General features: G+C 33.7%; 2 protein-coding genes across 3 annotated transcripts in view; one reads left to right on the top strand and one right to left on the bottom strand.

Moving 5' to 3' along the window:
* LOC311294151 (uncharacterized protein) overlaps positions 1 to 3,345 on the bottom strand; it is a 32,499-nt gene extending 29,154 nt beyond the window's left edge. The window contains exons 1-6 of one of the 2 annotated variants that reach the window (XM_084414858.1): positions 3,149 to 3,345; positions 3,010 to 3,062; positions 2,819 to 2,908; positions 2,318 to 2,442; positions 1,445 to 1,588; positions 1,270 to 1,338 (exon numbers count right to left, since the gene is read on the bottom strand). In XM_084414858.1, the coding sequence (XP_084270984.1) occupies positions 1,270 to 1,338; positions 1,445 to 1,588; positions 2,318 to 2,442; positions 2,819 to 2,908; positions 3,010 to 3,062; positions 3,149 to 3,186 (519 nt within the window). In that variant the 5' untranslated portion in view covers positions 3,187 to 3,345. The remainder of the gene's footprint in view (positions 1 to 1,269; positions 1,339 to 1,444; positions 1,589 to 2,317; positions 2,443 to 2,818; positions 2,909 to 3,009; positions 3,063 to 3,148) is intronic. The other variant, XM_084414859.1, reaches the window with a different exon arrangement.
* Positions 3,346 to 4,365: 1,020 nt separating this feature from the next.
* LOC311294157 (mitochondrial fission 1 protein-like) overlaps positions 4,366 to 22,487 on the top strand; it is a 50,351-nt gene continuing 32,229 nt past the window's right edge. Inside the window, exons 1-2 of the mRNA XM_084414870.1 lie at positions 4,366 to 4,448; positions 4,615 to 4,747. Of these exons, the coding sequence (XP_084270996.1) occupies positions 4,404 to 4,448; positions 4,615 to 4,747 (178 nt within the window). The 5' untranslated portion in view covers positions 4,366 to 4,403. The remainder of the gene's footprint in view (positions 4,449 to 4,614; positions 4,748 to 22,487) is intronic.

Raw genomic sequence — 22,487 nt, forward strand, 5'->3', positions numbered from 1 at the left:
ACCCAATTGTCCTGCTGCACGGGCTCTACTACAGCCGGAACCGAACAATGTACAGAGTTTACTAAGCTGGTCGCATCCAAAGCAGTATCTAAAGCCCTTGCACTCTTACAATTAACCTCCATTAAAGTTTGGATGCGTGTCTCTAGTTCTGAAATCTCCCTGCATTTATCACATGTAAATCCTGTGCTGACAGAGAAGGCTATGCTATACATGTTACCTGAAGTGCAAGTGACCATAAGAGAAGATGACATAACTCATTGTGTTTGTTGACTGATCCTACTCACCTAAGGTTTGATGAACTCATAAAAGGTGCGAGTGTGCGCAAGAAAAAAATTAAATTAAATAAATAAATAAATAAATAAAGAGCGCACGGATGGTACGCTAACAGGCTAGCGAATTACTAGCGTGTTGTGCTAGCCATAATTTAGATTGAAGCTAGCGATGTTAGGTTAATGTGTGATGTTGAGTAAGCTATATTTAGCAGTATAAACAAGGAATGATAGTAAATAATGATTCAAAACAGAAAGATATACAAAGCTTACAGACGCAAACGAACTCAGCAGCAGCAGCAGCACAACACTGTTCAAAGGTGAATTGTGTAATTTCTGTAATAATAGCAGCACCAAACAGAATTACAGTCTGTTTGAGTTACAATTAGAATTATTACATTTATTTGTATAGTGCTTTTCACAATACGCACTGGTTCAATGCAGGTTTTAGTGCTTTATCATAGAGCAAGTTGTAGGGCTGGGCAATATGATGATATACAATGATGATGCAAGTGTGAAGACCAAGCGATCCTCCAAATTTAAATTTTATGAAAATATTATTTACTTACAGCAAACGGACCATTATCTGCCCGAGCATCAGACTTGTGTCCGAAACATCCGAATGTTACAGTTGAAAAGTCTGATGCTCGGGCAGATAATGGTCCGTTTGCTGTAAGTAAATAATTCTTGAAAAGAATCAATAAAGATAAAATTAGGTTGTCTTAAGTGTAAAATAGCTGATGATCAAAGAGTTTTTAGCATTGTCCAAGTTTAATTAGCAATCATTTAAGCTACAATGTTGATAAATATATATTATGGCTTTAAGTAGTGTCTCTGAATTCAGGCAGCAATCAATGGCGTTGGCGTTGCTTAGGTTTTCACTTATTTTCTGATCAAACAATGGAAGTTAACTCAGTTCACAGGTGCTGCTAGTCATGACAGACACAGGTTAATTCAGATACATTAAATCCAAATGGTCCAAATGCACACAGTCTCTTACCACAGGGGCTGGGGTTACCCACGCTGTACCCATGTGATTATTAGGAGGCAGCTGTTTCAGCACCGACACCTAGGGAATAGAAAAGCATCATGGGACTGGTTTGTGTTTCCAAACAAGAGTTTTATATTTTGAAATTTGAAATTTATAAAAATAAAATATAACAGATTTGTTTCACCTCCATGTAGTTCTGCTCACAGATAAGCTCCCGAGGCCCCCATGGGACCTGAAGAGGGCAGGTGAGCTGTAAAGGGTAGGATTTCTCCTCCCCATTTGAGTCCCGATTTATAAACCACACCAGCAACCGAAATTCTGCCTCCCTCTGAAACCACAAACAGCCAACATATAGAATTATGCATGTGTGTATGTATATATATATATATATATCACCTATTATAGGTGGGTTAACAGAAGGCCAAATAATGAATAAAAGTTGGGTGGGAGGGAGGGTAGGAGAGGGGGGAGAGGAGGAGGAGGAGGAGAGGAGGAGAGGAGGGGAGGGTTCTAGCATAAATCATATTTAAATCAGTTGAATGAAATGTTAAACAATTTGCAGTTTTCTCGTATGTGTTAAGGAAACAGTGAACAAATTAAACAAGGTTTGCTGTAGCACTTTTAAAGTTTAAAGTTTTATTTATTTTTTTACATTTTTACAGTGTATATAAAATGTAAGGAATAGTTTTACAAAAAATAATGACACCTCAGTGACAAGGGGTTGAGAAGCTTGAATAATAATAATAATAATAATAATAATTATTATAATTATAATAATAATACCATAATGGCAGGCCATACTAGATGGCTTTGAGAGAGGAACAGACTGAAATGTAGATCATATATTCACAGAAAACATTCCCTCTGCAACAGATTATTTATTTTGGTCTACTCCCCACATAAATCTTATGGTTTTAGAAGACATAGTATAGGTCACAAGTTATATGAACTTACTTTTTAAGGTGCTTTTTGTTGTTTTCAGATTTGACAGATGTAGTGACTTTGAACTTGTTGTATGGAAAAGCCTAATTTTGAACAACATTTAAGTACATCTTACCTGGTTCTCCACCAGACAGGCCAGGTAGGAAACACGCAGCAGTAAATCACCCCAGGAGTCAAGAGCCATAGTATAACCACACTCTGCCGCCCACTGACCAGAAACCTCATGGACCTCAGAGTCTTCTGTGAGATTGAAGACAATTACATCACCATTTTAATGACCAGATACAGGGTGAATTAGGGTAATCTGGGACATTGGACACAAATTTGCTCCATTAATAAGCAAGTCTACTCTACCTTAAGATCAAGTAAGCCATTATGATATAGTATTTGTTTTGTCCTGTGATTGAGGTATAATTTTTTGGTCAACAGGTGTTATGTTGACTTTACAATAAATTGCATAAATCAAAATTACAAAACTGCCCCAGATTACCTTAATTCACCCACACAGTACGATTGAAACCAAGAACAACTGAGTGAGACATTTAGTCCTTAAATTTTGACAAGAAACAAAAACATCCAGTTATTTAAAGGAGATGCTTTTAAAAAAGATGAATACCTTGAACATCAACCCTAAATTTGTGGCCAAGGAAATTTGAGTTGACAGACAACCAGAAATGACGATCATGGCACTCTGTCCTGAACATACCTGAGAAATAAACACATTTAAACACCTTGTAAAACTTTGTTGTCCAATTGTCTATAGAAAAGCATTAACTAAAACACTTAAACTAAACCATATTTGCTTACCAATAGGTATGGAATCAGGAACAGAAATAGGACATAAACCCAGCAAAAGAAACCTGAAAAACAATGTTTTCTTATCTGAAAGATAATCACGATCCCCTGTAAGCGAATTTTTTCTTATTGGGGGAAAATCCAAACTCACCATAAAAAAGAAACGTAACACATGACCATAAAGATCATTTCTGCCAACTGTATACAGATTTTGAATAATGAAAAACAGATTCTTCAAAAACTATTTTGTACCGATTAACTCGAGGTCTTTTTTCTTCTTCTGTTTTTTTTTTTTTTTTTTTTAATAGATCAGCCGTCGCGTGGCGCTTCATTTTGACTGTTAAGCGCACCTGTCAGATTGACCTAGTTAATTAATTTGCATATCACGTATCACTAATCATTAATCATTAACATTAATTTGCATATCAGTCCCATTTATTTTCCATTTTGCAAACAAGTTTCGCTCTACAGCACGTCAAAACTCGCATTTGCTAATTATTTTCTGTGTGCGAAAGTCGAGACTGTCTGGGTGATCTTTTCAATCTGACTGATCCAGCAAAAATTGCATTTGATAATAGCAGAAATGTTACAAATAAAACTTACTGTAATATTTATGACTTACTTCTATGACATTTTATTAAGACGTAAAGTAATGAATTGTAGGCCTATTGTTTATTGTAAATGCAAAATATATAGTAAAAAATGTTGTTCAGCTGAATAATGGCTGCAACAACCTGAAACTGGACATAAAACCCTTTTGATGCAGTAAATAAGATTTTATATGAGTTGTAGAGACATCTCCAATATAAACGTTAGATGGTATATGTATGATGCACCACAGATCACTATTTTAAAATGCATTAACTATTCATGAATGTTCATGAGTTAGGGCTACTTATTGAGCTTTATAATGCTTCTGACTTAGGCTATCAAAGGGATAGTTCACCCAATGAAAATTATATCATCATTTACTCACCCTCATCTTGTTCCAAGCCTGTATGGGTTTCTTTGTTCTGTTGAACATAAAAGAAGATACTTTAAAGAATGTTGGTAACCAAACAGTTGATGGGCCCCATTGACTTCCATATATTTTTTTCCTATGAAAGTCAATGGCTACCGTCAACTGTTTGATTATTACTAACATTCTTTAAAATAACTTATTTTGTGTTCAACAGAAGAAATAATAGGTTTGGATCAACTCGGGGGTGAATCAATGATGACAGAATTTTCATTTTTGGGTGAACTATCCCTTTAATGAAACGAATGAAAAAAATCTGATTGTTAATCAGATGTTGGATGAAAAGGCGAGTCAGGCGACTTGACAGTCAATCCACATACAGTGAAAATCTTCTGCAATCATGTGACTGTGGAATTTCCGGTGTAAACACATCATTATTTCCGTTACAATGGAAGCTGTTGTTGGTGAGGTTGTTAACCCAGAAGATCTGGAGGTAATTTGTGGTATTTTCTCATGTCTGATTGAAATTATGCTCTGTAACCTCCGATGAATTGTTATTATGTGTGCGCTTAGAGCTTTTTATTTGACTCCCGATGATAATTTGAAAGCGAGCCTGTGTCGTAGACACGTTGTCAACTTTGTATTATTTTTATTTTCAGAAATTCGAGAAGAAATACAAGGCAGAGTTATCAAAGGGGTCTGTGCCTAAAGATATTCAGTTCGAGTATGCGTGGTGTCTGATCAGGAGCAAACAGTCGGAGGACATCAAGAAGGGAATAGTGCTGCTCGATGGTAACTGCATCTTCATTTTAGCAAACAAAAAAAATTTTGCTTTCATATCTTTCTGATTATGATATTTTATTTGGGAGGAATTGTAGTTGACAGATGGCATTCATCTTTAACCTGTTAACTGTCACCCACTTTTTGGAAATGAAAGGGTTAAAACGTTTTGAGTTTACTCTAAAGCAGATGTAATGAACTAAAAAAAAAAAAATACAAAATATATTTTCTCCAAAATAATTTGTACTCTAAAATTGCTCTAGAATATCAAATCCAGATGTCTAACCAATTTGTGTTCCAAATTTGAAGTTGATTTAATAAAAATTGAGCTTGCTAAAAAGGTTCCAAGGTAACTTAATGTCCAATTTCACAGGATGACATTTGTATTTAAGCTTGGAATGATGCCTAATTTATGATGATGACTGAAACATCTGATTGGGAAAAAGGGGTTTAAAAACTTTCAAAGTGTCATGCTAACCCTTACCGGGACACTGACAGTTAACAGGCTAACTTTGCAGATTTATCCCAGTTTAAACATTTAGGTAGACCAATACCAATCACAAGCTTAACTAATGTAAACTTAGTTTAAAAAAAGTTTGAATCACCTTTTTTAAAACATTGTTTTATTTCTCTGTTCATTTTTATCTCTCTTTCCATTAATTATTTTGTTGTCTCAGAGCAGTCAGAGTAACAAAACATCCAGGAAAATGTTCTCATTGCAACACATTTGAACTCATGATTTTATTTGATTAAATCAAAGAGGTGCAAATTAGAACTGTCATGCAATTTAAAAAAAAAAAAGATCTAATTTATTATATGATTAATTATCTAATAAAATTTTGGCTGAGAAATTACCAACAAAACATAATTTAAAATCATTATTATTAAACCTTTTCACATTTCTGGGTTTCTGAGAAGTGGAAGTCGTCATAGTTAGGTAAACATCTATAGCGGTAAACTGTAGACAAACTTTACTAGATTTGCATGATTATATAACTTGTCACTATGGAAACATGTCACTATGGTCTGTGTTAGATGAGAAAAGCATTGAATATACATTACAAAAAAGGAGTTCTAGAAAGAAATTCTTTGATTCAACTTAGAATTTATTAAACATAAACTTTTAAGGCTACAATGTGGCCATAAATTTTTTTTCAAAAGCTGCATCTGAAGTGGCATTAAGGTAGCCTGGTCCTACCAGACTCTCGTACATTTCATTTGTACAGAGAGTCTGGCCACTCTCCATTGACAAGCGTTAACTTCCTTGAAGGCAGGTACTCTGTTGAAGTTTAAAACTATTAGATCTGCCCAGAGCCACTCTGAATCTGCCATAACCAATCGCTAACTTTTGGTTGTGACGTAACCCTACAACTCAAACTAGGGCACGACCTCAACGTCATCGTTCTCAGCCACTCCTTCTGTTTGCTGATTGGACCGACAAAAATTTGGACGGAGAAAACCCACAAATATACCGCAAACCCAGACGGAGTACTGAAGGAAAATGAAAATTGAGCGGAAGACGTAGGAGGGCGGAGCCAGGCTAGCATTAAGGTATATTTACACAGACTGTTTAATTCAGCTCAGAGATGGTGAAACCATATTCTAAATATGAAACTAAAACCATCAGCAGGTGGCAGTAAGTCACTGGTTGTGTCCGAAAGCTGAAAAATGCTGCATTAGAAGGATGCATTCCAACAGGATTGTGGGATATTGTAGGCAGTGAAGGATATATCTATGCTGCCTTTAAAATTCAAGGTAAGGTATCTCAGGAGACAGGAAGTGAAGCTAACATTAGATTCTGATAATACCTGATAATGCAACGAGGCAATTAGTCAGCTTTTGGGCGCAGCCACGGTCTTAATGAGTGAGTAATTTATTCAACCGATTCGTTTGAAAGGCTGATTAATTCAGGAATAAATAAGTGGCTGTTTTAATGAATGGTTCACATGATTCGTAAAAAAAAAAAAAAAAAAAAAAAAAAAAAAACATTGATTCATTCAGTAATGAGACTAAATTCAGTGTTTCTCGGAGATGCACAACAGTTCTGATGTGGCTTTGTTTGGAACTGTTTTTTTTTTTGTGAAATTGAGTAAAAACAGACAATATTGTGTCTAAGATGTAGCACAATATGAACTTGTTTATTGAACTGTTGTATAAAATCAATGTCACATTTGCAATCATGCAGATATTTGAAGAAAAAAAAACATCACTCTTGTGTGTTATTGCTAAACTATATCATTTGATATTTTTTGCCCTCATATTTTGAATTTGAATTGAATTTTGAATTTTAGTGGCATTTTAACTGCATTCTAATAGGCTTCATCACACAGTGAGTCTGCCCTGCATCATGTTTGTAACTAAACTGCATGCAATGCAAGGTGATGTGCAGTTCTGGTCCGGTTAGGGGTGTGTTAAAAGCGTTAATTATAACACGTTATTCTTTCCATAATTTATCGCACCAAATGAACGTGTTAAATCAACAGCCCTAGTTCAAGTACATTCAAGCAATTAAACGAGTTTATTATGTTTTAATAGTTCTTTCCATTTTCTTTCCTTTCTTATTATTATTTTTTTATATATAAATTTTTTACATTGTATTGTTGACATCGTCCACGTATGTTGTCAACACTTCTCTGGTACATAACTTTGAGCGCTCTTTCATCCAGGTCCCCTTTGTTCCTTGTCCTTGGCTTTAATTGTTAAGCATTTAGTCATATCTTTTCATTCTTTATTATTATTATTTTCCACATTATTATAATAATTGTATAGTAAGTAATATAGTCAAAATATGTACCGTAGGACATTTTGGACCGATATGGATACCGATTTTAAAAACAACTGTTGGCTGATTCTGATACTGATATTAGTCACTTCCCTGCTTATTTGAACTTTTATCATAAAAATGTATTATTGTTTTGATCATGTTTTAATTTAGCAAAGTTCAAAAATCGCATGCATTAAAGCTAGGGTAGGTAATCCTGTTCAGAAACACTTTTTTTTATACTGGGTGAAATGGTCCTTCCATCCAATACATTACAGTAGTCAATACATTATGTGTTCAGAAAAAAGGAATGAAAACAATCAGACCTCTGTAGCAGCTGCAGGACAGTAAAAACTCTGACCAATCACTGCCACTCGGTCCGAGTGTAAAGAACCAATCAGATGCCTTCATGTCTCGTGCCCGCGCCCCACTGCGTGCGCTGCCCTGCGTGCACTCATCACATGTCACCGTTCCCGGAAATATTCAGCTCAAAGCACCTGCATATGCAGTCAGCGAAGGCAAACAAGGCAAAAACTACTTCCTCGGACCCTGCCCGCACTCTTGAACGACCTCCTCTGCTTTGCCCTCAACCCCGGACCTGTCCTCGAACCGACGATGCGGTACTTGTCTCCGGACTCGGAGTGTACGTTAGTCTTCATTAGAGTCAACAATGTTTTCATCATGGAAACTCTTACATGCAAAACACCGTATATGTTATGAATCTTACACGAAATTCACCTTCATCACAGTGTAACTGATGGTAATGGAAAAACGTGTATCAATGCAACCTGTTTTTAGTTTTGCCTTATAAATATAGCTCGTTACCTATAAATATAGCTCGTTACCGAATCAAACTTTACCAGTATCGATATGCTTGCTTGATAGTGAGTACTAAAAGAAATCTTATTTGTTTATATTCATAGTGATAAAGTTAGGTATTTTATTACATGTGATTCTGACATGATGTCACTGTATGTACTGCGCTCCTTCCTCTCCACTCGTCTCAGGTAATAAATGCGTCTTCCAGCTGAGCCTGAGCGTTTGGCGTCGCGCGTTCATGTGTTTTGGGGGCGTGGCTTTGGAAGGAGCTCAGAAGGGAGGGGGTGGGAGTGAATGGAAATAATGAGCTGTGTTTATTGCAGATTAAAAGGTCTACAGTCACTCGATTTTTATATTCTCTTTTTCAGAGTACTTACATTTTAATTATGTATTGGTATATAAAGACAGTTTAAACAAATTTGGAATGTTTTTTTTTTAGAAAAATCCTACCTACCCTGCCTTTAAGGTATACTAGCTAGTTTATTGCTGCATCATCAAATCATTTTAATTGAACATAAACAGAGAGAGAACATTATAAGAGAGGCACAAAGTAAGCAAAACAAAATTCAAGAAAAATAAAACATGACAACCTTCAGAGGTTATTTTTTCTATCAAATATTTCTATGAACAACATTTCAGTCAAGTATAAATTTTGCTACTTCTCAAAAAAAGACTTTATCATTATCAGTGCCTTCACGCAGTTAATTAGTAAACTATCAGTTTGTTATATCTGCCTTTTTCATGCTATAACCAATATGCTGATACATTGGTGCATCTCTAGACAAAACTAAATTACATGGAAGTACAAGAGTTATGTAGTGACCAAAAATATAAACAACGTGCAACAAAACTCAAATCTCAGTAGGTGCATCCTGGGATGCTTTTCAACAGTTTTTAAAGAGTTAGTTCACCCAAAAATGAAAAATTAGTCCATGATTTACTCACCCTGAAGCCATCCTATGTGTATATGACATTTTTCTTTCAGACGAATACAATTGGAGTTATATTAAAAAATGTCCTGTCTCCTCCAAGCTTTATAATGAGTGAATGGCTGGAGAAAATTTGAAGCCCAAAAAAAGTGCATCCATCCATGATAAAAAAAATACTCCACACGGCTCCAGGGGGTTAATAAAGGCCTTCTGAAGCGAAGCCATGGGTTTTTGTAAGAAAAATACCTATATTTAAATAAAAATAAATATTTATAACTTTATAATCTAAAATAAATCGCTTCCGCCAGACGACCGTACGCATACTACGCAAGTCGAGAAAAACTGGTAAAGCGCTATTGTCGAAAGTCGAAAAGCGTTATTGACACACTGCAAGCAGAGAGATGATTTCTGCTTGCCTCCGCAAAATTGTCTTTGGCGGACAGCCCGCTGTCTTTGGAACGATTTTAGTACTTTTGCGGCAGACAGACGCAAGTGTTTCTGTATCTTTTCTTTGAAAAAAAAACAAAGGTTAAAAAAAAAAGAAGAACAAATGTGAAGCGAGCAATTCTATCCATTTTGACGCCTTTTCATTCATAGCGGTTACCGAGCAACAAGATTACGCGCCAGCTGCAGCTTCATGACGCAAGCGTACCACGATTCGGATACAAATAATACAGTGTGAACACAGTCCATCGGGGGCGGGGGCAGGGGCAGGGGCAGGGGGAGGGGGGAGCAAACGAACTCGGGTTCGGAACAGGCAATCGAACCAAGTGTGAAAGTGCCCTAAATCTTGGGCTAATTTTAATTTTTGGGTGAACTATCCCTTTAAGGAGCACATTTTTGCTGGACACTAGTTTGTTACTGTTTTATAAATGCATGTCTTTAGGTGTCTTGCACATATTGCTTCCTTGTTTCATCTACAGTACAAGTAAGAGTGGAGTATATTATTCAAGTGCAATTAAGTTGCCAAAATGTATATATGTTGCATAAAGATGTTAAGCTTTAGTAAAGGCTTGTGATTACATGGCTTTTTTAATTAGTTTTTCTGTTTAAATGAGTGACCCTTCAGGTCAGGGTATACAAGGGCCCATGTGAGAATCACAAGGTATGATTGAATCACCATTTCTTTATTGTTTTATTGTTTACTAGTTTTTATTGTTGAACGTGATGTAATAATGAGTGGTGTAAACAACTTCCTGTCCATACCATACTTGGCAGTTTTACAATGAACTATCTAATCACATTATTACAGTAAACATTACTCAAAAGCATGGGCTTATTTCACAACTTCACAGTAGTTAAGTGCCGCGACAATTGTTATCTGGATTCTGGATGACACTCTGTTCTTATGATAGAAGGGGCAATGAAGAAGTTATAAATGCTATTGTTTGATTTATCTGGAGTCCATGAGTGAACAGTGTTACTGCAGTGACGCGTTCATGGTTCTTATCAAGGCATTTGTATACAATCACATACATACATGTTAGAATAGGGGCAAAGTGAAATAAAAGTATGTCATAGTTAATTGGGCAGGGAGGAGATAGGCAAGATATTTCAGATTTAAAAATTAAAATATTTAAGGATGTGAAGTAAGATATATATTTTTTTCTTGTCCACATGTATCAGATCCTGTTGATTTAAACAACTTTTTTTGGGTGTAACTCACAGAGCCAGCATCTGAAGTACACTACTCTTGTACTTCTGCAGTTTTAGAACATAACTTGGTAGACATTACAGACTTAATTCATACTAACCAGTCATGTTTTACATTTTCACAGTAGATTAAACAAAATAGGACCTACTGTATTAAGATCTGTCTTTGTTAGTCTTTATGTGATTTAGCCTATTCTGTAAAGCTTAAACTGTTTTACTTGACAAGCAGATTTTAATAGTATCTCTGTCCACCATGCCCTCTTGAGCTCTGACACCTGCAGCCCAGCCAATTCATTCACTTGAACTGGTTTGAAATATTTACAAAGAATATTTGTGTTTCTGTTTCTCTGGTTCTTTCTGGCAAGTGTTAAAAAAAAAAAACATACAATGGATATAAAAAGTAAACACACCCCTGTTAAAACTGCTGGTTTTTGTGATGTAAAAATGAAACAAGCATAAATCCTATGAGAACTTTTGCAGTGGCCATATTGGTATTCCCTACACTGTAAAACCTAACAGTCAAATTTACTAAATGAACAACTAGTTAATTTTACTCAGACATTACTAATTATATTAATTAGAACTCAAACAGAATGACTTACAGCCGAGTTCTAGTTTCCAGCATGCTTTGCTTCCGACTGTTAAAGAAGAGTAAGGCTGTGCCTGAAACCGCATTCTCTCTTTTAAGTTTTTATAAGTAATTACTTTGCAACCACTAAAAGAGTATAGTACATTATAGAGTACAGAGTATAGAAGTAGGTCATCTGGGTACTCTTTACCCATCACTGTGAATTACGGGCATACTTCTTTTATGACATTGGTTTTCACCTACTATATTGTAGGGAAATATGTGCTTTCGGATGCAGCCTAAATGTTAAACGGGTCCTATTATGCCTTTTTACAAAGTCTTGATTTTGTTTTTGAGGTGTGCTAGTCATTCAGTCATTTATTTGTTTTCATGCTTGATTGTTCAAAAATTCATTATTTTTCACATATTTTACATTATTACAGCACCTCTCTCCCCAGTCTGACCCGAACACGCTGATTTCTATGTAGCCAATCCTTCCGAAATACGAAACATTCTGTGATTGGTTAGCTGGCCCAGTGTGTTGTGATTGGCAGCGCTTAGCGCATGTTCGGTAAATGTCCCGCCTTTCCATAACTGTGAGTTATTTTGTAACTGTGAGTGTAAATATTGAGGATGGCGTCAATTTCAAACCAATCAGCCTGATTCACACCCTGACAATGTTACCGAACAAGAGGACTTTGCAGAACGGATTTCATGCACAGACTTTGCGAGTACGTATTTCACAGGACATTTCAGAGTTGATTTTTGTAATTATGTTTTACAAAAAAGAGAGCTTACAAAAGCAACAGAAAACTAGCTGTTCTCCATAAAATGTGCAGCGCACAGATAAACGTTAGGGTTATAATTTTCAGGAACAGTGTTTTAAATAAGTTTTAACCACTCTAATTTAGTCAGCCTTAAGACTATTTTATACTTCTGTGTCAGACCTAGGTCTACGCTGGAGCCTCTACGCCAGGGCTATTCAGTTAGCGGCCCGCCAATCATCTCCATCCGGCCCGACGGCACCAACCTCCCTCCTCTTTTCCTGGCAGTGCGGCTAATTTAGTTTGATACTCGCTCCGATTGACCTGAGAAACGTTTTGCGTGCGAATATTTCAGCAGTTATTATGTGTCCCGAATTTATGTCGACTGAACCAGCGATACCAATCATTCATGAATGAATCATTCTTTTGGTTCGATTCTTTCTAAACGCGCTTGCATAACAGTCTAAAACTATTCTGATTCATTCGGACTGCTCTGTCACTAAATCGTCTGAAGCGGTTTCTCGGTCAGTACAGTAACAACAAATAGCGCTGTTTTCTGTTGTTTCACTAGTTGTTCCAACACGGGCCAGCACAGAGTTGCGTTTACTCCCGGTCCCGGACACTGATTTTAAACAGCGTTGCGACAACCAGTGGGAAGCGTTTAAATTCGACAGACACCTCTCTGTTACAAACCACAAATCACTCGATGATTTAACTAGTATTAAATCGGATGAAACAGCCTCAACATTCCCAACAAGACTGATGAGGAAAGCAGGAGAAACATTGTGTCATGAACGAAATTAGAAGACTTTAAATCCCCTAATCATGATTTATTTTGCATTAGATTTATTAGGTGGGTAGAGGAATATATAATTCATTTTTGTTATGAAATTTATGTCAGTTTCTTTGTAAAGGTGCGTGTAGCTTTTAACCTGTGTTTAGGCTTTTTTTTTTTATACAGTGGGAGTGAGTAGCCTGTGGTTATCAAGTCTCACTGTCAGAATATTTTCATTTAAGCATAACAATTATATATGAAATAATTATTTGTTCTCACCAATAGCTATGAGTTATAATTAATTAATTAATTATTTCCAAGGAAAATAGTTGTACACAGCTGTAAATTATCAAGTTTTTATTTATTATAATATATTTTTATATATCTGCATACTGTTGGGTACCACATTTCCAAGTAAATACCATACTTTTTTAGGTTTACTTTAACTTATTTGTTGAAACTGTTATGTTTCAATAAATAAGCTAAACCCCCAAACCAACCCACCGGCCCACCTCAACTTTTCGATTTGATAATCCGGCCCTCGAATGAAGCTAGTTGAATAGCCCTGCTCTACGCTGTAGGCTACACGTCGGTTTTCATCATAGACAGTAAAAGAAATGGACACAGCGACCCCATTGACTTCAACAGAGACAAGTGAAGTCAATTAGAAGCACTCACTTCCTGATGGCTGAGCATACTGCGCAGCCTCACACTGAGCTTGACAATGTAGATGTGACGTAAGCAACCTGTCTGACAGTTGTAAGTCTTCTAGTAGCTGTGCCAAGAGAAATCTGAATCATTCCCTTCCGAATCTTGCAGAAACCGAGAGTGTGAGTAGGAGCTGTCCATGAGCTAGGAGCAGGAGCAACTTTGACTCTCTATGGGCTTCTCCCTTGACTTTATCGGACTTTATGCCTCCACGTCCCCCCGATTGCCTGCGAGCTTCTCCTCCTGTCTATACGGTCATTTCTCTACTGTGCGACATAGTCGCGTTGTTATGATGCAATCGTTAGCCTATTTTTACAAAAATGGCTTCTACGGGGCCATAGTATAAGATACAAGGTAATGGAGCCTTTTATACATTGTCGTGTTTCTTTAGAAATAAACAATGGACAAAATACGACTTGTGATTGGACTGTACGTCAGCAGACAGCAAAGCATTGGCCAAGAGCAGAAGGCCCTCCCTCCAGGCTTTTTTTAAGTTGCAAGGTTGCGAAGCTTCATTTTCGCTCAGTCTGAGTTTCAGAGTTTCAGAGCAGAGCTGCGTGACAACGCTGCCACAAATCACGTGAGTCGCAAGCTCGCAACTGTGTGTGCGTATCTCCGCAAAGTGGGTGTTGTAAACTCAGCTCTGAAAAAATAGTCTGCAATAGGAGTGCAAATGTAATGTAATGTAATAAGTTTCGCCCTTTCGAACCTCAGTTTTCAGAGTTTCAAAACTTTTTTTCACCTATTCGCACACCAGTTTTCAGATCACCATTTACAAGGTTTCAAATCTGGAAAACAAACTAATACACTGGGAGAACACTGACAAATTCGAAACTCTGAAAAAATGATTGCACAACACCGTAAAAAAGAGGGTTGCACTTCTGAAGAAGGAAAACTCAAAAACAAAATTATGTTTGCAGAGATTTTCTTTTTTTACCACTTTGCAAGCCTGCAAAACTCTGTTTTCAGAGTTTCAAAACTTTTTTTCACACATTCGCACACCAGTTTTCAGATCACCATTTACAAGGTTTCAAACCTGGAAAACAAACTAATACAGTGGGAGAACACTGACAAATTTGAAACTCTGAAAAATTGTTTGCGCAAAGACGTAAAAATTTTTTTTTGCAGTTCTGAAGAAGGAAATCTCAAAAACAACATAATGTTTGCAGAGATATTTTTATTTTTTACATTTTGCAAACTTGCAAATCTTATTTTTCGATCTTGCAAAACTTTTTTTGTAAGATTTTGAGTTTTCGAACACTTAGTTTCAACCTTTCAGAACTTTATTTTCAGTTTTGAATCATGGCAGGATATTAATCCCATAAGCTCCTCCAGCGGAAGGTTATCTAAAGTGTGCTAAGAATTTTGGACGTGTGGGGCGAACTATTTCTTTTCTTAGCTGAAGCCGACAACGGGACAAAATAAATGTAAAGAGAGACATAGTGGAGTTCCTATTTTCGTTTTGACAAGTATAATAAATTCTGTAGTCTACCCCTTACATGACCTGGCAAGTGACATTATTCTAAAACGCATACGCATAAAACTCCCCCGACATGGTTAGAAAATACTGCCTCTAGAGCCAGCTGCACAACGAGAAAATGTCATAGCATGATCAGAATAGCCTACGGAAGCCCTGAACCGCAACAACAACAAAAAAAGACAGAAAGAAATCTGTAAAAAAAAATAAAAATCTAGCATTTCGAGATTAAAGTCGAAACATTTCGAGAATAAAGTTGAAACAGTACGAGAATACATGGTAGGTGCGCCGTATATTTTCCTGCTTTTTTGTCCTTTGCCAATCACACCTATGTGGATTACCCCCTTGTTTTCATTTACACTTCTTTGTCGTTGTCCGCATTGACGCGCAATTACACATGCAGAGGGAGCATGAGAAACCCAGAGAGGGGTTCTAGCAGACCAATCACATCGCTTGCAGTCCGCGTAGAATTGACGCGTTGTTACATTTTTGAAGAAGTGCACATCAGGGTATTTACATTTTTATTTCAGGATTCTTTGATGAATAGAAAGTTCTTTCTTTCTAACTAATCTTTCTTTCTTTCTACCAAATCTATCTAACTTTTCTTTCTTTCTAACTTTTCTTTCTTTCTTTCTTTCTTTCTTTCTTTCTTTCTTTCTTTCTTTCTTTCTTTCTTTCTTTCTTTCTTTCTAACTAATCTATTTCTTTCTTTCTTTTTCTTTCTTTCTTTCTTTCTAACTAATCTCTTTCTTTCTTTCTAACTAATCTTTCTGTCTTTCTAACTTTTATTTTTCTAACTAATCTTTCTTTCTTTCTAACTAATCATTCTTTCTTTCTACCTAATCTCTCATCTATCTAACATCTCATCTATCTCATCTATTTCTAACTAATCTTTCTGTCTTTCTAACTTTTCTTTTTCTTTCTTTCTTTCTTTCTTTCTTTCTTTCTTTCTTTCTTTCTTTCTTTCTTTCTTTCTTTCTTTCTTTCTTTCTAACTAATCTTTCTGTCTTTCTAACTTTTCTTTTTCTAACTAATCTTTCTTTCTTTCTACCTAATCATTCTTTCTTTCTACCTAATCTCTCATCTATCTAACATCTCATCTATCTCATCTATTTCTAACTAATCTTTCTGTCTTTCTAACTTTTCTTTCTTTCTTTCTTTCTAACTAATCTTTCTTTCTTTTTTTCTTTCTTTCTTTCTTTCTTTCTGTCTAACTAATCTTTCTTTCTAACTAATCTCTTTCTTTCTTTCTTTCTTTCTTTCTTTCTTTCTTTCTTTCTTTCTTTCTTTCTTTCTTTCTTTCTTTCTTTCTTTCTACCTAATCTTTCTCATCTATCTAACTATTCTTTCTTTCTACCTAATCTTTCTCATCTATCTAACTATTCTTTCTTTCTTTCTAACTAATCTTTCTGTCTTTCTAACTAATCTTTTCTAACTAATCTTTCTGTCTTTCTAACTAATCTTTCTTTCTTTCTTTCTAACTAATATCTTTCTTTCTTTCTAACTAATATATTTCTTTCTTTCTTTCTTTCTTTCTTTCTTTCTAACTTTTCTTTTTCTTTCTTTCTTTCTTTCTTTCTTTCTTTCTTTCTTTCTTTCTTTCTTTCTTTCTTTCTTTCTTTCTTTCTTTCTTTCTTTCTTTCTAATTAATCATTCTTTCTTTCTACCTAATCTTTCTCATCTATCTAACTATTCTTTCTTTCTAACTAATCTTTCTGTCTTTCCAACTTTTTTTTTCTAACTAATCTTTCTTTCTTTCTTTCTTTCTTTCTTTCTTACTAATCTATCTTTCTTTCTTTCTTTCTTTCTTTCTTTCTTTCTTTCTTTCTTTCTTTCTTTCTTTCTTTCTTTCTTTCTTTCTTTCTTTCTTTCTTTCTACCTAACCTTTCTCATCTATCTAACTATTCTTTCTTTCTACTTTTCTAACTTTTCTTTTTCTAACTAATCTTTCTTTCTTACTTTCTTTCTTTCTTTCTTTCTTTCTAACTAATCTCTTTCTTTCTTTCTTTCTTTCTTTCTTTCTTTCTTTCTTTCTTTCTAACTACTCATTCATTCTTTCTTTCTTTCTTTCTTTCTTTCTTTCTTTCTTTCTAACTACTCATTCTTTCTTTCTACCTAATCTTTCTCATCTATCTAACTTTTCTTTCTTTCTTTCTTTCTAACTAATCTTTCTTTCTTTCTTTCTTTCTTTCTTTCTTTCTTTCTTTCTTTCTTTCTTTCTTTCTTTCTTTCTTTCTTTCTTTCTTTCTACCTAATCTTTCTCATCTATCTAACTATTCTTTCTTTCTACCTAATCTTTCTCATCTATCTAACTATTCTTTCTTTCTAACTAATCTTTCTGTCTTTCTAACTTTTCTTTTTCTAACTAATCTTTCTTTCTTTCTTTCTTTCTTTCTTTCTTTCTTTCTTTCTTTCTTTCTTTCTTTCTTTCTTTCTTTCTTTCTACCTAACCTTTCTCATCTATCTAACTATTCTTTCTGTCTAACTAATCTTTCTGTCTTTCCAACTTTTCTTTTTCTAACTAATCTTTCTTTCTTTCTTTCTTTCTTACTAATCTTTCTTTCTTTCTAACTAATCTCTTTCTTTCTTTCTTTCTTTCTTTCTAATTAATCTTTCTGTCTTTCTAACTTTTTCTAACTGATCTTTCTTTCTTTTCTTTCTTTCTAACTAATCTCTTTCATTCTTTCTGTCTAACTAATCTTTCTGTCTTTCCAACTTTTCTTTTTCTAACTAATCTTTCTTTCTTTCTTTCTTTCTTTCTTTCTTTCTTTCTTTCTTTCTTTCTTTCTTATTAATCTTTCTTTCTTTCTAACTAATCTATTTCTTTCTTTCTTTCTTTCTTTCTTTCTAACATCTCTCTCTTTCTTTCTTTCTTTCTTTCTTTCTTTCTTTCTTTCTTTCTTTCTTTCTTTCTAACTAATCATTCTTTCTTTCTACCTAACCTTTCTCATCTATCTAACTATTCTTTCTTTCTACTTTTCTAACTTTTCTTTTTCTAACTAATCTATCTTTCTTTCTTTCTTTCTTTCTTTCTTTCTAACTACTCATTCTTTCTTTCTACCTAATCTTTCTCATCTATCTAACTTTTCTTTCTTTCTTTCTTTCTTTCTTTCTTTCTTTCTTTCATTCTTTCATTCTTTCTTTCTTTCATTCTTTCTTTCTTTCTTTCTTTCTTTCTTTCTTTCTTTCTTTCTTTCTTTCTTTCTTTCTTTCTTTCTTTCTACCTAATCTTTCTCATCTATCTAACTATTCTTTCTTTCTAATCTATCTAACTATTCTTTCTTTCTAACTAATCTTTCTGTCTTTCTAACTTTTCTTTTTCTAACTAATCTTTCTTTCTTTCTTTCTTTCTTTCTTTCTTTCTTTCTTTCTTTCTTTCTTTCTTTCTTTCTTTCTACCTAACCTTTCTCATCTATCTAACTATTCTTTCTGTCTAACTAATCTTTCTGTCTTTCCAACTTTTCTTTTTCTAACTAATCTTTCTTTCTTTCTTTCTTTCTTACTAATCTTTCTTTCTTTCTAACTAATCTCTTTCTTTCTTTCTTTCTTTCTAATTAATCTTTCTGTCTTTCTAACTTTTTCTAACTGATCTTTCTTTCTTTTCTTTCTTTCTAACTAATCTCTTTCATTCTTTCTGTCTAACTAATCTTTCTGTCTTTCCAACTTTTCTTTTTCTAACTAATCTTTCTTTCTTTCTTTCTTTCTTTCTTTCTTTCTTTCTTTCTTATTAATCTTTCTTTCTTTCTAACTAATCTATTTCTTTCTTTCTTTCTTTCTTTCTTTCTTTCTAACATCTCTCTCTTTCTTTCTTTCTTTCTTTCTTTCTTTCTTTCTTTCTTTCTAACTAATCATTCTTTCTTTCTACCTAACCTTTCTCATCTATCTAACTATTCTTTCTTTCTACTTTTCTAACTTTTCTTTTTCTAACTAATCTATCTTTCTTTCTTTCTTTCTTTCTTTCTTTCTTTCTTTCTTTCTTTCTAACTACTCATTCTTTCTTTCTACCTAATCTTTCTCATCTATCTAACTTTTCTTTCTTTCTTTCTTTCTTTCTTTCTTTCTTTCTTTCTTTCTTTCTAACTATTCTTTCATTCTTTCTTTCTTTCTTTCTTTCTTTCTTTCTTTCTTTCTTTCTTTCTTTCTTTCTTTCTTTCTTTCTTTCTTTCTTTCTTTCTTTCTTTCTTTCTACCTAATCTTTCTCATCTATCTAACTATTCTTTCTTTCTAATCTATCTAACTATTCTTTCTTTCTAACTAATCTTTCTGTCTTTCTAACTTTTCTTTTTCTAACTAATCTTTCTTTCTTTCTTTCTTTCTTTCTTTCTTTCTTTCTTTCTTTCTTTCTTTCTACCTAACCTTTCTCATCTATCTAACTATTCTTTCTGTCTAACTAATCTTTCTGTCTTTCCAACTTTTCTTTTTCTAACTAATCTTTCTTTCTTTCTTTCTTTCTTACTAATCTTTCTTTCTTTCTAACTAATCTCTTTCTTTCTTTCTTTCTTTCTAATTAATCTTTCTGTCTTTCTAACTTTTTCTAACTGATCTTTCTTTCTTTTCTTTCTTTCTAACTAATCTCTTTCATTCTTTCTGTCTAACTAATCTTTCTGTCTTTCCAACTTTTCTTTTTCTAACTAATCTTTCTTTCTTTCTTATTAATCTTTCTTTCTTTCTAACTAATCTCTTTCTTTCTTTCTAATTAATCTTTGTCTTTCTAACTTTTTCTAACTGATCTTTCTTTCTTTTCTTTCTTTCTAACTAATCTTTCTTTCTTTCTTTTTCTAACTAATCTTTCTGTCTTTCTAACTTTTTCTAACTGATCTATCTTTCTTTCTTTCTTTCTTTCTTTCTTTCTAACTAATCTCTTTCTTTCTTTCTTTCTAATTAATCTTTCTGTCTTTCTAACTTTTTCTAACTGATCTTTCTTTCTTTCTTTTTCTAACTAATCTTTCTGTCTTTCTAACTTTTTCTAACTGATCTATCTTTCTTTCTTTCTTTCTAACTAATCTCTTTCTTTCTTTCTTTCTTTCTTTCTTTCTGTCTTTCTAATTTTTTCTAACTGATCTTTCTTTCTTTCTTTCTAACTAAAATCTTTCTTTCTTTCTATCATCTATTTCTCATCTATTATTTTTTCTCTTATCTATCTATCTATCTATCTATCTATCTATCTATCTATCTATCTATTCTTTCTTTCTAACTTTTCTTTCTTTCTAACTTTTCTTTCTTTCTAACTTTTCTTTATATATGACTAATCTTTCTTTTAATTATTTCTTATTTATCTTTCTTTCTAACTAATCTATCTTTCTGTCTTTCTTTCTAATATATTGTTCTATCTATCACGAATCTTTCTTTCTTACGAATCTTTCTTTCTAACGAATCTTTCTTTCTAACGAATCTTTCTTTTTAACGAATCTATCTTTCTTTCTGTCTTTCTTTCTTTCTTTCTAACTAATATATTGTTCTATATTTCTTTCTTTCTTTCTAACTAATCTATCTTTCTTTCTTTCTTTCTAACTTTTCTTTTTCTAACTAATCTTTCTTTCTTTCTTTCTAACTAATCTCTTTCTTTCTTTCTAACTAATCTTTCTGTCTTTCTAACTTTTTCTAACTGATCTATCTCTTTCTTTCTAACTAATCTTTCTTTCTTTCTAACTTTTTCTAACTGATCTTTCTTTCTTTCTTTCTAACTAAAATCTTTCTTTCTATCATCTATTTCTCATCTATTATTTATCTCTTATCTATCTATCTATCTATCTATCTATCTATTTCTTTCTAACTTTTCTTTCTTTCTAACTTTACTTTTCTTTCTAACTTTTCTTTCTTTCTAACTTTTCTTTCTTTATATATAACTAATCTTTCTTTCAATTATTTATCTATCTTTCTTTCTAACTAATCTATCTTTCTGTCTTTCTTTCTAATATATTGTTCTATCTATCTATTGTTGTAAAGTTTTTCTTTCTTCAAAGCAGACCAGGAGACGTTGGGATCACGTTCAAACAGAAGAGTTTCTTTATTTGAGCGCGGCTGCGGTTTCGTCCAACATAATCTAAAGTATATAAATTTACATGGTGTCTTATAGGCATTTTAGGAGGAGGGACTTGTGAAGGTGGAGACAAATTCAAACAAAGCATGTAAATGAATATACAGGTTAAGGTAACACCCTAGACTGTGAGGGTCTGGCCAATCCAAATTCAATCAGCATAAGGCTCCAAGAGCCATTTGGGTCCGAAAGCCATTTGCAGAACAAAAGGTGAGATTCTCAGTGAATCATTCGTGTGCTAATCCCATCAGTCTGAGTGAAACTGGGGCTTCAAGAGCCATTTACAGACAATAAGGAGAAAACAGGAAAGGCAACTTTGCTGAGCAGAATCATTATCTTACCCTTAAACACTAAATACAATATTCTTTACCGTGATGTTATGTACGGAAGCATATTTGAAATAGATTCTTAAATTTGAATCCTTCACTATCTATCTATCTATCACGAATCTTTCTTTCTAACGAATCTTTCTTTTTAACGAATCTATCTTTCTTTCTGTCTTTCTTTATCTTTCTTTCTAAATAATATATTGTTCTATCTTTCTTTCTTTCTTTCTAACTAATCTTTTTTTCTAACTAATCTTTCTTTCTTTCTAATTAATCTCTTTCTTTTTTCTGACTTATCTATCTTTCTTTCTTTCTAACTAATCTATCTGTCTTTCTAACTTTTCTTTCTAACTAATCTTTCTTTCTTTCTTTCTTTTAAATATATTTATTAACTTTTTAACAACATATATTACACACACACCAGGAACAAAAATACAAAATGCAGTATAGACACATATTGATGTCTTCACATCATTACAACTTAGCATATCTCAATTTGTACAGGACTCACATCCTCAAGACTAATGAATTAAAACACACACAAAAAAAAAAAAAAACACATACAAACTATTAAGGCCTCCTAATACAAATACATCCTATAATCTCACATATCTTCAATTGTCTCCTTAAACATGTCACTATCCTCCTTCTCTATGAAGGATCTAAAGGGATTCCAAACATCTTCAAAAGTCTTACCCTTTCCTTTAATAATATATGTTATTTTCTCCATTGACATATTCAGTACCATCTCCCTGAGCCACATTTTTATGCTGGGTGGTTCTAGATTCTTCCATTGTAATGCAATGAGGCGTTTAGCTTGTAAGATACACATAGAAATAAAGATACATTCCTTTGACTTAAGCTTAGGATACAAATGCAGTAGAAAAATCCTTGGTCCAAAAGGAAGACTCACATTTATTATTTTACCAATCATA

The sequence above is a fragment of the Rutilus rutilus genome (genome assembly GCF_951802725.1).
Source record: "Rutilus rutilus genome assembly, chromosome: 7".
Taxonomy (NCBI): domain Eukaryota; kingdom Metazoa; phylum Chordata; class Actinopteri; order Cypriniformes; family Leuciscidae; genus Rutilus; species Rutilus rutilus.